This window comes from Melozone crissalis, unplaced genomic scaffold (assembly GCF_028551555.1).
Source record: "Melozone crissalis strain CALT ecotype California unplaced genomic scaffold, PUWL_Pcris_2 ptg000034l_1, whole genome shotgun sequence".
In the NCBI taxonomy this organism is placed as follows: Eukaryota; Metazoa; Chordata; class Aves; order Passeriformes; family Passerellidae; genus Melozone; species Melozone crissalis.
Window position 1 is genome coordinate 7,382,348 of NW_026535812.1, and position 19,573 is coordinate 7,401,920.

The 19,573-nt window shown below is 42.2% G+C and overlaps 1 protein-coding gene across 3 annotated transcripts; it reads right to left on the bottom strand.

Moving 5' to 3' along the window:
* Window positions 1-1,076: 1,076 nt before the first annotated feature.
* On the bottom strand, window positions 1,077-17,198 carry IWS1 (interacts with SUPT6H, CTD assembly factor 1). Of its 3 annotated transcripts, none has more exons than XM_054282848.1 (14): window positions 17,107-17,198; window positions 16,680-16,795; window positions 10,218-10,890; window positions 9,505-9,697; window positions 9,199-9,256; window positions 8,799-8,899; window positions 8,379-8,529; window positions 6,837-6,919; window positions 6,422-6,551; window positions 5,638-5,755; window positions 4,808-4,919; window positions 4,554-4,610; window positions 4,250-4,361; window positions 1,077-1,990 (listed from the first exon to the last, which is right to left on the bottom strand). In XM_054282848.1, the coding sequence occupies exons 1-14, from the start codon at window positions 17,138-17,140 to the stop codon at window positions 1,859-1,861; spliced, it is 2,070 nt and encodes a 689-aa protein (XP_054138823.1). In that variant the 5' UTR covers window positions 17,141-17,198; the 3' UTR covers window positions 1,077-1,858. The 3 variants fall into 3 exon arrangements, with proteins under 3 accessions (XP_054138823.1, XP_054138825.1, XP_054138824.1); XM_054282850.1 differs by lacking the exon at window positions 17,107-17,198 and adding an exon at window positions 14,609-14,663 and having other exon boundaries at window positions 16,680-16,765; XM_054282849.1 differs by having other exon boundaries at window positions 1,901-3,717.
* Window positions 17,199-19,573: the final 2,375 nt, after the last annotated feature.

The following is a 19,573-nucleotide window of genomic DNA, read 5'->3' on the forward strand; positions in this document are numbered from 1 at the left end:
CATCACTGGGTCTGTCAGGAGGAGCAGAGTTCATCAAGCCATTATAAAGTTGTTTTTTCAGGTCAGGAGCAATAGAACCACATGTATTGCTGTCTTCTGCCAGGCTTTTTGATAATAGGGACCTTAAATACCTTTATCAGTCCCCTCCCCATCTTGCTTTTGGATTGGAATGTTAATACCCTATTCAGTCAGATCATCTGTGCTTTCAGGTTGTGTCTGCACGTCCTTGGGGAAAGCCAGGCTTTGCCTCCTTTTGGAAGGCTGGTAATTTTTACAAGGCAAGTTCCAGGGCCAGCTGAGGTTCCTTAGAATACTAAGCATGGTAAGGGAGGTAAAACTGAGGGCTCAAAGGTGAAGGCAAGGGCATGTGGCAAGCAGGGACAACTGAAGTGTTTGTTTCCAGTGTCTTTTTTGGATTTTAAATCGTGGTTTGGGACACTTCTTGTGCATGTCCTTATTTATTACTAATTTTTACTCTGTTGTAGCTGGTCAGTGTCCTAGTGCTATGTGGGGGATTGTGCACAGAAATTCTCATCTAAAAAACCCTCATGTAAAAAACTGGGGGGATGAAAAAAAAGAATCACTTTTAACCCCTGAACCTCCCAGGCCAAACAGACTCTGGCTCAACACAGTTCAATTATTTTTCACAGTGTTTCATCTGCCACTATGGCAGTAAAGAATGTCCTGCCTATCAAGAAATTAATTAAAACTAAAAAACCCCCAAACCCTAAGCCCTGAAGGGCTCAGCATGCTAAACACAGCTGAGGTGGTTACTGCATTATACACATACCTGGAGAAAGCAGGAGCAGAGCTCTTAGTGCCCCAGCCAGCACAGGTGTTCTCCTCACTTCAAGCTGGTGTCCCAGCACAGAGCTCTGTTACTGTCATTCCCTCCACTCTCACAGGGGCAAATTCAACCCCAACACAAACTTGCAAACTCTCCATGACTGGTGCCAGCAGTAACTCAGCCAACGCCAGGATCCCCAGAATTACAGACTACTCATTACAAAACTCTGCTCCTGCAGCACAAAGGTGACTTTTCTTAATGAAAAAATGAAAAATGCCAATTACCTGTGCAAGACTCCTCTTATTGGAGGGAAGCTCAGCAGAGACAGCCATTTTCAGAGATAGAGGCAAAGAAGCCACAGAGTACCAGATGTTATTCTACTGTCAGTCTGTAGCAGCAGGAAAAAAGAAACAGCATAATCCTCTCTAACATAAGAATGTTCTCCTTCCCACTGGTAAAACAGACTTTTGCAAAGTCACTGGTAAGCCACAGTGACATTTTAGCTGGAAGCTGCTGGAATTTTTAGTGCTCAATCTGTTGGCTTTCTTTTTACATTAGTCTTCATGAAAAGAAAATCCTTTGTGTGGAACACAATCAATACTTCTAAATCAAAAGCAATAGATGCAGATCTCCAAAGACATAACAACTGATTAATAAAGCAGTGAATAAAAAGAAAATGGACAAAGTTGAACAAAAAAATAACCCCTCAGTTTTTCCACATCCCAGGTGGTCTGTGTATACCTTCATCTGAGCAATGAACAGGCAGTCCCCTCCCAAAAAAAAAACCTAGATGTTTTATTTTTTAAAGTGTTGCAATACAACAAATACATGATCTGTACAAAGGACACAATAGGGCCAGTTTAAATACAATCAGGAGAAAGGAGTTCCCATATTCACAGTCCTCAGACAACATCTTCTACCAGAACCTGAACCAACAATTTTAAGGGTTCACTTAAAAAAACAAACTAAAAAACCAAACCCATCCCAAACAAGTTAAAAAATTTAAAGGTCTCCAAAGAGTCTGTGGGTGTATTGTCTTACAGCAGAGCTCATGGGGCATTCTGTGAAGGGTCACAATGGCATCTTATTGCCCTCAATGCTGATTTTCACTGCATGGGCCGTTCTGCTTTTTTTCCTGATATCTGTGAATTTCCGCATCTGTTTGTCCAGTCGACTCACCCCTTTCTTAGAGGTCCCCTGGAACTTAAAAAATAAAACTAATAATTACCACTGAAAAAAAGCAGAGGCCCCAGAGGTCCAAGGCAAGCGGCACATGCGAGGCTGCGCCTGGCAAGGAGCTGGGGGAGCCACTGGGCCCAGCTGCTCTGTCTGTTCTCCTCCCAGAAGGGGAAAATGCCCCCCAGTGTCTGCAGGGCTCGGGTGGAGGCAGCGGCACTCACAGCCATCACAGTGCAGGGTCAATCACTGCCGAGCTGGGTACCATGTGGAAATTTCGTATCTATTGGCTGCAGCTGTCAGAACCACAGGGCACCAGTGTCACCACTCTGGACTTCTTGCAGGAGGGTTAGACACAGATACACTGTGACTAAGGCTGACACGTCAATTTCAGGCTGCCGTTTATTTTAAAGGTCAGGGATTAGTATTGAGAAAGCAAGGGATTACTGAACAAAGGCAGTGTAGGGGGGTAGCAAAAAGAAATGCCTAAGCTGACCATACAAGCATTGCATTTCATCTCTGTGTTTGAACTGCAAATGAAAACAAGGTGGCATAACAGTTATTCTGCACAGATTAATTCAGTGATGGTGTGCTGAAAACACCACTGAAGACAAACAGCAAGGACCTTCCAAGCCATAGCCAGTGCTTCCCAGAACGCAATTCTCCTTAACTAGACAACAGAAACAGAAAGTGATGGAAACATGACACTTTTAAGTTTGGGAGAAACAGTGATATCCAAAACATGCTACTTAGGATCTGAAAAACACATCCGTTAGAAACTTGTTCCCATGGCTAAGGAAGGTGCTCCTGACATGCTGATTTTAAATAAGGTTTATTCATAAATCTGTTCACTATTCATTGAAATTATACCTAAAATTTCACAGTGATGTTTAAGAAAATATCTTTTTAAAAACAAATAAATATGAAGCTTAATATGAACTCAACAGTTATCTATGGCTTGTGCTCACCTCTTCCTGTCACTGTTAGCTTGTGGCAGCCCTGCTTACAGCACTGAAATGCAGACCAGGAATTGTCAAAGCAATTCCCATTGATGCATGTTCTCCTAACCCACACTCACAGCAGAGGATTCTTCTCCCCCTGGTCTCATTCTGTAGCTCCCATCAGCCACCCCTATTGTCTCACATCATTCTACTTCCTTGCAGGAGCAGGTGTGAAAAACACCTCACTGTGCCCCAGTCAGAGGTCAGCCACAGACACTGCATGCAGTGACACCAGCTCCTGTACCAAGGGCTAAGAATGCCCATCTGTTGCTTCAGGTGAATCTGGAAAACCTAATTGTGTCAGAACAGCATTCAAAACCACAGGTGGTGCAAAGCTGGTTTTGAGCACAGGTATTTTCGCTGAACTCCTGTCATTTGGGTACCCTGAAGCTGTGCAGGCAGGAACCATGGCAGAGGTTATGTGCTAGAGCCTGTTTTCTCCTGTACAAGTTCCCTTGTAGGTCACAGTACAGACACGAGAGAATTCAAGGAGAGTTTTCCAGGTTAAAGTTAGGGTGTACACACTCCTGTCCTGCATGTGCAAACTGCCAACAGCTGGAGCACATGCACTGTTCACACCTCCCTCGAGGGATACCTCTCCAACTTGGGAAGGCAGTGGTATGGCTACAGGGGCATCCTGTTGCCTTCAATGCTGAACTTGATGGCCCGATGCACTTTGCTGAGTCGTTTCTGTTCAGCAAACCGTCTCTTGTGCTTTTCCAAGCGACTAATACCTCTCTTAATAGTCCCGGGCTAGAAACAACATCTCAATTAATGGACAGAAGGAGAAAGAACAGCAGACAGCACAGCAATTGTTACTTCTCCCACTTACACACATTCTACCACATATACCCTTTTAAATGAAACTGTATGAGTAGATGGATGAAGACAAAGCAACACAAAGGCCTCCACCGAAGCTGGTCGTGTTTACCAAAACCTCAAGTTTCCCAAACTCAAATATCATTAGAACATGATACAAAAGCTGGGAGAGGTATAAAAACATCAGTGCAGTGACACAGGTACTGAACTGCAGCTTTAGCTCAAAATGCTTTAAAGCAAGAGGTCTGCAATCGCATTCTCACCTGAGAGAGAAATTCTAGAAAAGTTAACTCAAAAATCTCTTTTTGGTCAGAGATATTTTCCTGTGAAAACATGTGATGAGCTTACTGCCCACACTCACTATAAGAGGCCCTTAAAAGAACTACCCTCCTGTACAGAAACCATGATGATATGGTGACAGATTCCCAGGCCTAGGAACAGTCACCAGGCCACTGGCAGTGCTTACCCTGGAGGACTCCATCTCCACGTTCCACTTGGGCCTGACAACGTAGTCTTTGTTGGAGGGCATTGGGACCCTGGCACGGGCACAGAACCCAGGGTCCCCAGGCCTGAGAGCCCTGTGGAAAAAAGGATATGACTGTTATGGACAAATCTTATCCAGAAAGAAGTAAAGCCACCCAGTGTGCTCTCCTCTGAAACACACTGTATACCACAGCCTCTAAAACCTCTACAGATATTCCACAGTAGTAGTGCCACCACAATACTTCACTTAAAAAAACCCCAACAAACTATTTATATATCCAACTTACTTTTCTTCTCCTGTTAATACTTTCTCCAGGTCCCTACGGGGAGTCTGACCACCAGAGCTGCAAGCAAAATAAATATTTATAGGCATCTATACACAGAGAAAGAAATTTTTAAAGACAATAAAGTATGTTAGAAGATAAGAGAGACCCTAACTGACTACCCTTTTACCCTTCTTATTTCCTTTAGTATTTACACACCACTTGGTTTCTCTTGAGGGAGCCTTAAAGAATTCCATGTTTCTGCCTGCTATTCCTACCTGCTCATTTTCCTTCGATGAGGCATCTGCTCCAAATCTCTCTGTTCTCTCTCTTCTCTGGTCATGCCTTTGTAGTTTGAGGTAAGGCCAAAAATGGGTCGAGACCATTCATCTATTAAAAAAATTATTAGTTAACGAAGACCAGGCTTTTGTTTCTCTTAAACCACTCTGGTGATCAAGTACAGCTTTGAAAGTTTGTGGCAAGTATTTATGCTTCCTTTCAACCAAATGATTTTTGAGCCCTTAGTATTTAATAGAAAACCAGCCTTGTGAACAGAAAACAAGAGCTTTCATCCCCAAAGTCTCTTTGTTGCCTGCTCTTCTAGAACATCTCCAAGCTCTCAGAAAGAATACTCAGTGTCAGGACCTCCTGCACAACTCAGGAATGCTGTTTTAGATATATGCAGAAAAGGTCCTAAAGAATGTAAGTTTATCATCAGTTTGCAGCCATTCTGGATGGAATGCACTCCACATGGAGTACAACTGAGTAGTAAGCATTCAGTCAGCTCAGTTCTCTCAAGTCCATGGAATAAACAGCCCTCTGGCAGCACCTTCCTGCCTTTTCAGCATATACAAAAGATCTGGACCATGAGCCAAGAGAGAACCCAGCAAAACAAATGCCAACCTCTGGTTTAAGACAATGGAACAGGTGCATGCAGAAGCCAGTGTAACAGTGCTTGTTAAGAGCTGTACAGAGTTATGAAACACATCAGTGAGGTTCCTACACTGCAGAATCTTTTCTACAGACAACAGCAGTGCATCAGAAACCAAAGCAGAAGTTCCATTCATCACCAGAGGGATCTCAGAGAGGCACAGGCAGGTTTACATACTGATCAGCTTCCCAGCCATGTCCTTGTTCGGTCTCGACTCCTTGGGGTGTTTGTACAGGTACATCACAGCCCGTCCAATGCCGCTGTGCTTCAGAGTCTCCTGGCTCACACTGGGCAGCTGCAGACAAAAGGAAAAGTCAGATAACAGCAATAAATTACGTCTGAACATTAATGGTGTCATTGAACTTTGCAGAAATACCTTTCACTTAAACCAGCTTAGAAAATTTAAGGTTTTCGTTGTCCCACTGGGAATTGTTTGAAGTATCAAACACCTAAATCGAGAAATCTGCCATAACATTCTTGGTTTATATACAAAATTAGGTAGCTTTCTAGAAATTTTTGTTCCAAATGCTCTCTAGTTTATATTACCCCAAAACTATGCTACTGCCTTCAAATCCTTCATTCTATAAATAAAAACTTACATGGCAAAGACACTCAAGCAATCAGCTTGGCCAAAGACACTGAAAGCCTACACTGAGTGTGTACACTGCACACTGTAACAGAGCAGAAAAGAGAAGGGATGACAAGGGAAAAAAATTCAGGGATGCACAGCAAGCAACTCTTCACCTAAATTTGGATATAAACCTGAAACAGGAAGGCAGGGCCAAATCACCTACACTCTTTTGCACAAGCACACCTGTTGTGCAGGTTGCTTCCTTGCATTTTTCACTGCACAGCCCATCGGCAGAGCTGCAGTTCATTTATCACCTCACATTTCCCTAAAGCACATGACTGTAAAACTGTGGACAAGCTCCAAATCAAATGTGAAAATTCAGGTCCAAACCTCTTGCAGGATCTTCAGAAGCTCCTCTCTTATCTTTAGTGCTGGCAGACTTCGGTCTGGAAGAGGAGAAAGCCACTCTTTGATGGCAGACATAACACCACTATCGATGAAAGTTTCTTTGAGATCCTGCCTAAAAGGTTTAAATTAAGAGAAGCCCATAAGTCATGTAATATAGCAACATCTTAAGATGTGATGTCCCCTCAGGAAAATAGCATAAGTTGAGTTTCTTTCATGTTAAATTTAAGAGGAAAAATTATGTATAATTTTATGTTTTTGAGGTCACCTAGCTTCAGCATTTACTTGGAATAAAAATAGTGTTTTTCTGCATATTCAGTATAGCTGTAGTATAAATCCATGAAATCTTACAAATTCTGACTATTGCCCAGGGTTGCAGTTCGCTAGAATGACAACTCACTTTTTAAGATGCATGACTACAGTTGGTAGCAAAGTTAATTTCTTTAGTGCTGGTTTCTTTTGCGTATTCAGCTGACGATCCTCCTGTAGAGAGTTGAAGAATCAGCACAAGTTAATCAAAGAAAGAAATCAGCAACTCCCATTCTTTGCAACACTTACAAAGAAAAAGACTAAACTAGAAGTGCAACTTTGGAGGGATTACACTAATTTTGTCCCCTGCTCCACAGCTCACCAACAATTATGCAACAATTTCTCTGAAAAAAGGGTCATCACTTTAGTCAGTATTTCCCAATAAGGCATCACATTAGGAGAGTGCTCCTAAATTTACTTTTTTTTTTCCACTTCATGACTTAGACTGACTACAATAACTGGAGGTCCTCTATACAGTGCACAGATAACACTTTCTTAGTAAAGCCTCATCTGAAAAACAGAAAAATAGCTAAGCAGAACAATGGGAAGGGAGAACATGTATGTTCACCTGTGTCATTTCAAAATTACTTCCAACCAAGGCCTGACTATCACTATCTATTCAAAACTTGTCACCCATACCAAAACCACCCAATGCAATCAACAGATTTCTGTCCAGCTCTGGTAATTTCTTTCTATTTGTCCTAATCCACTCAAGGCTCTTTCTGTGCAATGTTTGTTTTATTGCAAGGGAGAAGATTCTTCTAATGCATCTCCTTCCCTCTTCCTGCCCCTGTACTTCAAACTTTGACACCTCATTTGAAACATCTGGCTGTCATCTTGTCTGAGAAAGGCTTTCCTGTCAAGCCCAAGAAGTTTCAGTTGCCTTCCAGATTGCTTTCTCCTCTCCCCATCTTTCTGAACTCATTATCCAGATCTTGTTCTCAGACAGATGCTTTTGTTGTTGCTATTTGTAAAGCTCCTCTAGTTTGTAAAGTCATGTATATCCCTCAATTGGTTTTAATGTGTTTTGCTGTTTATTAATTTGATTGCTACTCCAACAAAACAGAAGACACCTGACAAAAAGCAAGATCCCAAATAACCTTCCACAGTAAGATATTAAACATTTCTCCTAGAAAAAGGCAGAAGGTCCCATTAATCTGATGGGATTCCACAGCATCCCATCAGTAATAATCTGATGTTATTACCACAGCACTGTCATTCAAACAATTTGGAAAAGGACTCTTCTCAGAAACAAATACCAAAGTATGACACATGCCAGTAACATCATAATGAAATTAAAGCATAGTCCCTTTCTCAGTATTTAACATACTAGCAGGTGGTTTATAGAGCACCTACATATCCCTTTTTAAAGAAGTTGATCTCAGCTGATGGAAGTTTAGCAATTTACCTAATTTTAATATTTAAAAATTAGCACTCTATCAAAATTTCAACAGAATGTTTTCATTTAGAATAGCAAAATAACATTTAAGGTTATACAGACATTAGAAGCATTCCATAGTGTATAGATTACTCCTACTGAATACAAACCAGATTTTTGTATCTTGTTAATCCCACAGTTTTCCCATAGAAGGGAACTGAATTTCAAGGTGCGTTTGGAGCCTAGAAAACTGACCTCAGCAGCTTCATTCATCTTCACAATCATGGCACTGACCACATCATCTGCATCACTGATGAAAGTGCCCCCGTCACGGTTCCGCCTGCGCTTGCCGCTCATGCTCTTCTTCCTCTGCAGCATCATGTCAAAATCTGACATGAAGTCCATGCTGAAACACAACCACACTGTTCACTGATGGACCTTAGCAGGAAATAATTTTGTGTTTCTCTAGTGCACAAATACAAACACTGTGTCTCAAGGTCCCAGTGAGATAATTAATTATCCTCAGTATGCAAAATGCAAAACTAGCAAAGGGCTCCAATGGCTTCAGACCTTGCTGTAATACCCAACGTGTGCACACCTGCAATATCCAGGGTCCATAATGCCCTTTCACCAAAATCTGGCATTAGCAAAGGAATATGTAACACAATGACTTACTGCTTCCCTCTTTTGATGTTATCATCAGAGTCTGATTCATCTGCTGTCTCCTTCATGTCTCCATCACCTTTCTCTTCCTCCAAATCCTCCTGGTTGAAACCCTGATGAGTACAGAGAGTGCAAATCAGTGTATAGATCAGGATTGAGCATCTACTCAGGTACCTGACACTAAAAAAGCTTCAGGTAAGTTTTAAGAGGATCTAGAAAGATGAACAGAGTCTTTTTGATTCCCCCTGTGACTCCTGTCACACCAACAATTCTCCCAAAAGATGAATTGTAAATGTTATTTAACCCAAAGAGTACCCCAGTGAGTCTGGCAGATACAAAACTGACCTGATGCAGCATATACATTCTCTTCAGATCTAGCAAGTCAACAGGAGACATCCACAGTAACACTTACCGTAAATTCCTCCTCTTCCTCATCACCAGATTCTCCAAATATATCTGCAATCAGGTTCCTGTGAAGGTAACAGCAACATTTATCTACTTCAACTACAACAAGATGTGCCTTTTCTGCAAAATCTCTAATGACTGTATGAAGATCTCCCTTTTATTCTGTCTCCTTCTACTGACCTTTCTCTTCATGCCACCAATGAAGGTGAACAGTCATTCTCTGGTTGGGATTTATCCATTCACCATGGTTTTCTATTCCCCATCACTCCCCCTGTCTAAAACCCCAGAAGAATTCATATTCTTTTCCGCTTACTCTTGTTCATTTCCAGATTCACTGTCACTGCCAAACAGATCTTTCCCTTTTTTCTTCCCAGCATCCTCTTTTCCTTCTTCTTCCTCCTCCTCACTATCGGATACAGCATTTTTCTTCCTTTTGTCAGATTTCTCTGAAGCAGCGTCACTGTCCGATTCTTCAGCATCAGAAAGGATTCGTACCTTTTTTGCAGCTGCCAGCAGAAAGGAGCATTACTACATGTCCCAGTAACAGAGGGGACAACTGTTACTCTCAAATTATTCTCTGACTAGTCTTCCAACACCAGACCATTGCCATTTCCTAGAAAGCATATCCATTTTGAAGTGTTTTATTAAATCAGCAAATGGAGCTTCCATACACCACATCTATTCATAAAAAAAAAAGTAATTTCAAATCTCTCACCTCCAGTATATGAAAAAAACACACAGGAAAAAATTACTAGAGAACCAGCAATGAAGTAAATAAATAACAAACTATCACGTCAACAGATGCCAGTTAGATCCTTACAGTCTTTTGTTAGACCTACTTATTACTCAGAAGTGTTAGATACACATTCACACAGCAAAGCAGTCAGAACAACAGCCTCTGCAAATGCAGTTCTGCTCCAAAACTAAATCTGATTTATGGCTTCGCAACTTAAGATGCTTTATTCACACAAAAGCAATGATTTAACTTCACACCACTTCCTGTCACAGCACAGTATAGTTTCTTACGTGTTTTCTCATTGTCATCCTCACTATCAGAAAGGATGGCTGTTTTCCTCTTCACTGTCTTTTCTTCCTCTTTTTCATCTTCATCACTGTCTGATATTTTACGTCTCTTAGGAGCTTCGTCTTCACTGTCAGAGCCCTGAAATCCTTTCCTTACATGTTCATTATCTGAATGATGAGAGTCATTCTGCACCTTTTCCTTCCTGTCCTCGCCATCGCTATCTTCAGACTCTATCTGCTTGTGTCTGGACACATCCTCGCTCTCCGAGTCGCTGGCTGGCTGCTTCTGAGGCTCTTCACTCTCGGAGTCGCTGGCTGGCTGCTTCTGGAGCTCCTCACTCTCAGAGTCACTGGCTGGCTGCTTGTGTGATTCCTCATTTTCAAAATCACTGCTGTGATCCCTTGGAGGTTCTCCATTGTCAGAGTCACTCGCTCGATGATTTAAGGTCTCTTCATTTTCAGAGTCACTTAAATGCCGGTTTGGACGGTCCTCAGTATCAGAGTCACTGTCTTTCTCTCCATGAGTTGCTTCATTTTCTGAATCACTCACATTGTGATTTGGGGGCTCCTCATTATCTGAGTCACTTTCTTTTTGCCTTGGGTTATCTTCATTTTCAGAGTCTGTCATATGAGGCTCTCCGCCTTGCCCATCATCTTCTCCATCACTGTGTTCATTCTGAAACAGAAAAATAATCTCAGACAACTAAGCAAAAACACCTTAAAAAGTAAAGAAAAGATGTTCTGTATTTTTGCTTGTCCTTCCTCCAATGCGATTACCCAAGGTGCTGCAAACTGAAACAGTGTCTATGTAAAAATAATTAGACAATTTGCATCAAAATACTATCAAGTACTTCACATCAAAAAAGTATTATCAATGGAAGTATGTCCATCCTGCAGCTCCATGGTATTTTGAAAGTGGTAACAGAATTCATAGAACACTTAAATAAGCATGTCTAAGAAGGGTCCAGTTGCTCAAGGGTAAAGGCTTAGTACTGTTATTTTAATAGGTCAGGCCTTCAAAGTGGTTTAGTTGAAATTCCCAGTAACAAAGCAAGAAAGAGTATCTTGCATTTGTCATTTTATTTTCCTGAAGATCTCAAACAGATGTTTCCTGTGTGAAATACACCTTAGAGAAACAGCACAGGCATTCTGCTCCAAATGAAGCTAACGCCTGTTCCTTCTTTGTCGAGGAAATCTATTTAAGAACAACTCAAGAGCAAAAGCCTAGCAAAAGACAAGAATAAAGTTTTAGTCAGACCATTCAGAGTATAACTGTTAACAGTCTTTGTGTTTCAGATTCAACAACTCTCTCCCCTGTGCTGACAGCTCCCATGCTTATCCAGACACCCAAGATAACCCATGCACAAACACACCCACTTGGCAACTTTAGAACTGAAACAATCCTTTGACTTTTCTACACATCAAAAAATATTGAGGCACATGCTCCATTTTTAAGACAACATCTCAGAAACCACCTTACTAAGTATAATTACTTACAGCATCATCGTTTCTCTCCAACATCCAAAATCTACTTGGGAAAAAAATCTCAATTGCATTTATCTGAGAATATGAAATTAGACTTGAAAACTCATTCCATTAATTCAGCTCTCACAGCTACTGTCACCATAATCCTGTTTTCAGCTAAAAACAACAGCATTGTACAAGGAACTTCTCTTTTGCACACTCAACTCAAAGCCTCAATCAGCTTTCCTCGGTCATTTTGTCTCAGCTATAAACTTTTTCTACTTGTAAACTGAGTATTTATTGTGACAGGAGATGCTTTAAGACCTACATGTCCTGAAGTTTCCAAATCTTTTTTTTCTGCAATTCAATTTCTTTGGAAACAGACTTTCTATCTATTTTTATTTTCTCTAGTTGTTCTACTCCCACATCCACACCCATAAAAAAATGTAGGTGTAGTTGCCCTACACCTACAACAAAGAATACTACTGATCTTTAAAATGCATGACGCAGGAAGAATTTTAAATAAAATTAATTTCAACTGCTTTTAGGAACTACTTCCTCCATAATTATGTTAAGTGGCAAAGAGCATTGCTTTTTAAGACTTTGGACTTCATATACTTATTTCTTTGGCTAGCACTTGATAAAGATCATCTAAATTACTGCAGAACGACTAACAGAGTTACTGAACAATGAAAAAAAAAAACCCAGGACCATGAAATTTTAAAACATGCACTACAAATATGACTTCACTAATTCCATGTTATTTAATGCTAACTGCAAACAGCTGCTGTGACGATCTAAGTTGTTTTCTCTCTGCTGCTGGTTCCTGTCTCTACAGCAATGCATCTTTGGAATCTTTCGTATCCAGAAATTCTCATTTCTCCTCACAGAAAGGAAACGTGGTTCTGTTAAAACCTGAATCAGGAATTTTAAGGAAATATTAATATTAGGAAGTGACAGAATCTAGGATGCACTCAACTGCCCTCTGCTTGTTAATATTTTATTCCCTTACCAAAAAATCACTTTGATTGCCCTTCTCCTGCCTAGTATATCTCATATAAACCTATCACAGGTGTATGTATGTGACAGATCTGCCCTGACTGTATTACTTTAGACTAAAGAAAACTGCAGCTGGAACAGAACAGAAAGCAGATTGCACAGCAGTTACAGATAAGGTCATTGAGAAACACTGAAATCAAACTGGTATCTACAGTAACAAAAATTATTTAATCCGTGTTTTTCTACCATTTTATTTTGTGTGGACTTGCCTGTCTTCTCTCAATGTCAGATGGTGAATGCTGAATAGTATTGATAATTATGTCAGCAGTAATAAAGGATTTTGCTAAACAAATCCATGGAAATAAATAAAAATAGTCCTCTCTAAGATATTAGGACCATCACCTTCTCACCTTCCAGTTTAGGAATTCTTTGGTGAACAAATAAACAAAATTAAGAACCAACAAGAATCAGCAATGATTCTTCAAATTTCTAAGGTCAGAAGTGTGGCTGCAGGTTATACATGCACCTGTTCAAAATTAATCACTAAATTACAAAGAACTTCTCATGCAAAACCTTGGTGAGAAGACACTGTAATTACAGAGCATTATTACTGGAGATTATCACAGGATCCCGAATCTTTAACCTGTTACTGCAAAGTGACAATCCCTGCTGAGAATGAAGATGTTTGGTGGGAGAGAGCAGACACCCAGCAGTCAGACTCAGCCAGTGGTCAGAGCAGCTCAGCTGCTGCAGTGTGAGCACCCGAGGTGACACGGGTGGGTGTCCCTGCACACTCGGGGCACACGGGTGTCCCTGCACACTCACTCTGGGCACACACCTGTCCCTGCACACTCACTCTGGGCACACACCTGTCCCTGCACACTCTGGGCACACAGGCACCACCCCTGGAGCCCGCTGAGGAGAGCTGGGCCAGGCAGCAGCAGTGTCAGCGAGGGCAGCGCTGCCCCAGAGCCCCCAGCAGCAGCACAGCTGAGACCCTGCCCAGGGCAGGACCTGCCCACACTGCAAGAGGCTGCTGCACACAATTCAGGAATCTGCATGCTTTGGAATATAATTGATATAAAAAGTGACCAACTTCCCAGTAAAATGACAAAATGCTGCTGGGTATGCTTGATAGTCTTCACTTTCCCTTTTTTATTTGTTCATCTCTACAAAACTGTTTTCAAAGAAATGAAGTATGTAATTTTTGAGTTTTCTAGTTTTCATTTTCAAATGACTGATTGAAAGATCAGACATCCTCAAACAGAGTAGGTCTCAGGTAATTGCTACTGCATTTTTCTCTAATTCCTTTGCTTTCTTTTCTTCCTCCTCTTTATCTATAAACATTTTAATTGAGATGTCCTTGATTTTTGTTTAATGAAAGAGTTCTATAACATGAGGCTTTAGTACAGTATAAAATAAGGAATATATCAAAATCAAATTTACAGTGTTACACTTCTACATAAAAATTAGAGCTACCAAGCAGTTTATTGGATCAACATGCAGCCACTTTTAAGAGCTCCTTCTTTGATAATTTAGTAACTTCAACAAAATGGAACCCATCCACTACAATTTCATGAGAGATGAGCATTAAACTAAGACCTACAAAACCATCATGGGCATATTAGCAAGTTCCTTTTTTTCAGGTATCACATATTTGTGTTTGTTAACAGTCACAGGCTAACCACAGCTTAGTCCACGAAACAGCAGCAACTTGGTGGAAGTGTAAAAACAAAGTTATTACAGATTTCTGTATGAGCCTGACTTGGACAAACACTGTAAACGTGATTTCAGATTCATTACTGTACTAAAACTAATTCTAATTGTCTAAAGCAGAATCAGTAAGGACATCAAGGAGAACATTTATAGATAAAGTGGGACTGGGGGAAGGAAAGCCAGAAAAGAATTGTGGAAAAGAAAAACCCACATACCTGAGACCTACATAAGTAATTCCTCAGGATTCCCCTTTTCTTTAAAGTTAAAAACCTGAAAGAAAAGTTTGAAATTTTAAAACTTCAGTTCTTTACATCTGAGTTCTAAATTAGAGGTAAAATAGTAATTAAATAGACTTAACTGATTAGTCTGCCTAAAAAAATTTTATTACCTTTGAGTGTAATTTCTCCCACACAATCCTAAAAATGAAGAATATAAGAGGATGAGAGAATATTTAGAATAAATAATATGACAAATGACTGAAAGCTACTCCTTTCAGAGCTGGCTGCTCCACATTATTGCTTTTTGAGTGCAAAGAGAACTCAACAGAGGGAAAGGAAAATTAAGATTTCATAGCAAAACAAAATATTTGAGTTTTAATTTGAGCTGAATCAAGTAAAGCATGAAGGCTTGACAACTCTCATTTGGTATTTGTCAAAAAGGTGGCTTAGTTTGGCTCTTTTATTTTAATTGACTTTCTGAAATATTTAACCTACAGAGGAATATTCAATCACCATCACAGAACAAAGTCTTTAAAATACAGACACCTCAGCACATGAAGAGGCCCAGTTAACAGTGATAACTGGTACCTTCTGCTCACCTAAATCTGAAGACGTGCTGCAGATGTAAACAACAGTCAGCTACCTTGCCACAGTAAGTAAAATTAAAATCTCAGAGAAGTGCTCAGAAAAGTAAGAACCAATAATCAACCATAAACCAATGACACAGAAGAAAAAGATGAATATGATTGTAGCAGCAGTGTGACTTTTCACACACTCATCACACTTTTCTTTCATAAAACAGAAGTACTAAATTCCTCCAGAGAGACAGTTATTTTCCCAGCCTGAGAAATGTGTTTCCTGCCACTGCAATTGTAGTTGTCACAGTGGCAGATGCTGCCTCACACCAAATCTACTTCTTCCCTTGGAAATACCAACACCTATCAAAAAAAGTAAATTCCAAATGTGCTTTACAATTAAGTTCAAATACACGGGAAGAACTTTCATTTTATAAAATACAATTTTCATCTACTTTCTAACACTGAGGGAAGTATGAATTCAATTAAGGCAGGGCAAAAAAAAAGAAAAAATAATTTAAAAAAAAGGATTGTAAATTATGCCAGTTTAGTCAAGCCTTCTCACACCAGCCTTTGTTGCATTTTAAGCAATTTCTAACATGTGTAACACTGAAAACCCAGACTGAGTAAATCCTGATCTTTACATACAATACAGTAGAGTAGCAGAATGCTCTGAAATGGCTTTGACTACAGTTTTTATAAGTATCAAAAAGTTCTCTGTAACTTGGCTGGCAGAAGATCTGAATTCACAGGCTAAAATTATTCCTTCCGACAAAGACCTGATGTAGCTCTATTGTGAGTCACAAACAATTCTTAAAAATTAAATCTCAACTTCCCAAACTGCCCTAGAAATGTAAAGGGAGCCTTCTCTTTTACTAGAATCTCTTCTCAGCCCAGTCAATCCACAAATGAAGTGACTCTGCCCCAAAAAAAACCCTGGACCAAAGCCTTTCCGTGCTGAACACTTCTCCAAGGGGGAAGCACTTCAGAGGAAAACCAGGTCCCACTCAGGAACCTGAACCTGCCCCACATGCACACCTGCTCCTTTGTGAATGACAAGGTGAAAACCAGCACAAGGCAGACTCAAGAGTCACTGTTCCCATCTGACATGGAAGCTGGGAGAGCATTTACTCTCTGTTAAGGAAATCACCACCTCCAAAGCGTGTGGTTTTACAGCACTGTGCAATATTTCAGGTACAAATTCCTCATAACCCCAACATTTTATCTCTGTGAAATCGAGGCTAACCGAGTACAACTTACTCAAGTTCAGAACAGTGTGTGCTACCACAACAAGAAAAAAACCAAACAAACCCTAGCCAACATACTTGTCAAGAGACTATCCAACGCTTTTTTATGGAAATAAAGTTTTGCCCAATGGAAGTCTTAAGAGGAACTCAATAAACAGGTGTGTCTCGGTTACGAGAGAATGCCGCTTTAAACAACAAGAAAGAATTCAAAGAGTAAACTTTATCTAGATAAAGCTCCCTTAGTACCTCTGAATGGTGCCCTACACTTCCATTCTCCGATCCAGAATGCTGTTCGTTTCCTTCATCTTCCACATCAGATCCTGAGTCTCGCTCGTCTTGCACTGGAGTAGCTCCTCCATCATCTATTCCGAGATTTAAAAAAGAAAGTAAAACTCAGCGTTTAAAGGAACCGCACGGCAACCGGGCGGGCTCCCGCTCTAACGGGGCAGGGAAACGGGGGTGTCCGAACAAAGCACCCCAGCCACCCCCGGCAGCGCACAAATCCTCCCGCACCAAGCGAAGAGCGACCGCTGCGCTGCCCGGACACCGGACTGTTGCAAATAACGCCCTCAGCGCTGCCCTCGGGCCAGGGCCCCGCCGCTGTGCCCCTGAACCCGCGGGCCCTGCCGTGCCCGACGCCCTCCCCGGAGGGTGCTGCGCGCCGCGCCGCTACCTGACTGCTCCCCGCCGTAGTAGTGGGAGTCCATGCCGCGCCCCGCGGTGGCGGCGGGCGCTGCCCCGGGCGCTCCCTCAGCGCGGCCCGGCCCGGCCCCGCCGCCTCGCACAGGAACAAGATGGCGCCTCCCCGCCCAGCAGCGCCCCCGCCCCGCGCGCACGGCGCGCTGGGTCTCGCGAGACCGCCGGGGCAGCGGCCGCCAGGGGGCGCTGGCCTCTCCAGCCGGCGCCGCCCGGTGGGCTCGGGCTCGGCCGCCACAAACCGGGAACGTTTCAGCGTCTGCGCTTCGCTTCCCTCCCAACCCACTCCGCCATCCTCCGAATATAGCTTGGTTTCAGCTTGACAGCTGAAACGCTGGGGAAACTGAAGGAGCCTTGGAGGATAAAAGGCTATTTGTAACCCCTGGCTGACCACGCCAGTGCTCAGCTGCAGGGTAACCTGGCTGTGATCCTGGCAAAGGTGCTGCCGTGTCTGAGCCCTGCGGGAATTGCCAGGAGACCAAACCAGCCCCTGACACTGTACATGGCTGTCAGACCAACCCAGCCCCTGACACTGTAAAGGCTGTTAGACCAAACCAGCCCCTGACACTGTACATGGCTGTTAGACCAGACCAGCCCCTGACACTGTACATGGCTTTAGACCAACCCAGCCCCTGACACTGTACGTGGCTGTTAGACCAAACCAGCCCCTGACACTGTACGTGGCTGTTAGACCAACCCAGCCCCTGACACTGTACGTGGCTGTTAGACCAAACCAGCCCCTGACACTGTACGTGGCTGTTAGACCAACCCAGCCCCTGACACTGTACGTGGCTGTTAGACCAAACCAGCCCCTGACACTGTACGTGGCTGTTAGACCAAACCAGCCCCTGACACTGTACGTGGCTGTTAGACCAAACCAGCCCCTGACACTGTAAATGGCTGCTCGGAGCCACAGCCTGAGCTACCCGAGAGTTCCAACATCTCCCTTCTGCCAGACAAAGGGCCATCTGCTGCCATGCTTCCCACTGTGACTAAGGGTGGGAGATCTGGAGGGTGATCTAGAGCAGAAAAGATTTTGCCATTTAAATACTAGGTGAATTTATCTGCTCTTTACAAGTCAAGTCAGCAAGATTAACGTGCACCTTCCACAAGCAGGTGGCTCCAGAGCTCAGGCACAGAGTGGGCTCTGATCCTGCGAGGGGGCTGCAATGCTCATGTTTGCAGCTGGCTGGAAGGGGACCCACCGTGGCCATGGAAAGGAAGGACAGGCTCTCAGCAAATTTAGGCCTGGCTGTCCTGGCTGAGCTCCAGTTCAATCTAGTTCATGTGTGGGTGGTTCCTCCAGATTTAGCCTTTCAGGATTGACTGAAAGTTCACCCTGAGCTCGCGGGGGATGGTGACTTCCGGAGTAAACCTGGGCAGGGCAAAACAATGCTGGTGTTTTTCAGGGATGTTGTGTTCTGTTTCAATAGCCCCTATCCTCTGAGAAGTAGCATTATTCATGTATTTGGCATGCACATGATATGCTAGTTGAGGGTTATTAGGGGTGGCTGCTGTCATTCCTACAGCATTTCAAAATGATGAGTCTAATAAATGCCTACGGTACTGGTGACCTGTCCCTCAGTCTGTCATAAAAGCACCTTCATTTTCTAGGGAAATACAAGTCAATATCAGACAGATAGAAAATTGCTGCCCCTGTCATCTGTTCTATTTCATAACAACAGTGACTTTTCTAATTCTGCCTGCTGCACCCTTGTTCACAGTCATAAAAATTTAGTAAATTGAGTATTTGGGCAAAATGAGTGTAATTCTTGTGTGCTAGAGGCACCTTGGAGTGGATGGCAGAGAGGTTAAGCCATTATTAACCAAGATTTTCTGTCCAGCAGCAAGCACAGTTTCATGCAGGGAGTTCAGTGTACCAGGCTAAACACAGCTAACTCTCAGGACTGAGTCATTACTCAACATCTTCTACAGTGAAACACTTAGAAGGAGAAAGTGGCAGTGGAGTCAGATGTTTCTCAGATACAATTCTAAATTCTTAGCAAAAATGCAGAAAACATTTTTTTTTCCCCCGGAAGCAGCTTCCATAAAATACAGATAATGTCTTTGTTTACAGCTCTACTGCTCTGGTTTTTTCCAGATAGCCACAAAGATCCTTAAGTGAGTTTCAGGACCACACTCTTAATGGTATCATGCCCTTTTTTCCTGTTCCCATATGATTTTTACTTCTTTTAGGTCTTTGCACTGTGCAGTTTCACTTCTTTTCTGGAAGGAACAGGCATATGTGGCAGTATGTGATGGGAGGCTCCTGTCATTGCACTTCTCTGACTTCCATAAAGAAATTGAATTACTTTACACAACTGACTAAATAGAAGGCAGAATGACAACTTTACAACAAAACAAATAAAGGAGTAAGGAAACAACTTGGGAGTAGTGTAACAGAAAATAATGGACAAGGGAAAACACAAATAGAAACTAACAAA

Excerpts from the sequence above, each read along its gene's own strand:
- IWS1 (XM_054282848.1), bottom strand. The coding sequence starts at position 17,140 with ATGGACTCCCACTACTACGGCGGGGAGCAGTCAG. Across the intron at positions 6,552-6,836 it reads GTAGTCATGCATCTTAAAAA|GCAGGATCTCAAAGAAACTT; the intron begins GTGAGTTGTCAT and ends TAAACCTTTTAG. Across the intron at positions 4,920-5,637 it reads CATGGCTGGGAAGCTGATCA|ATGAATGGTCTCGACCCATT; the intron begins GTATGTAAACCT and ends TTTTTTTAATAG.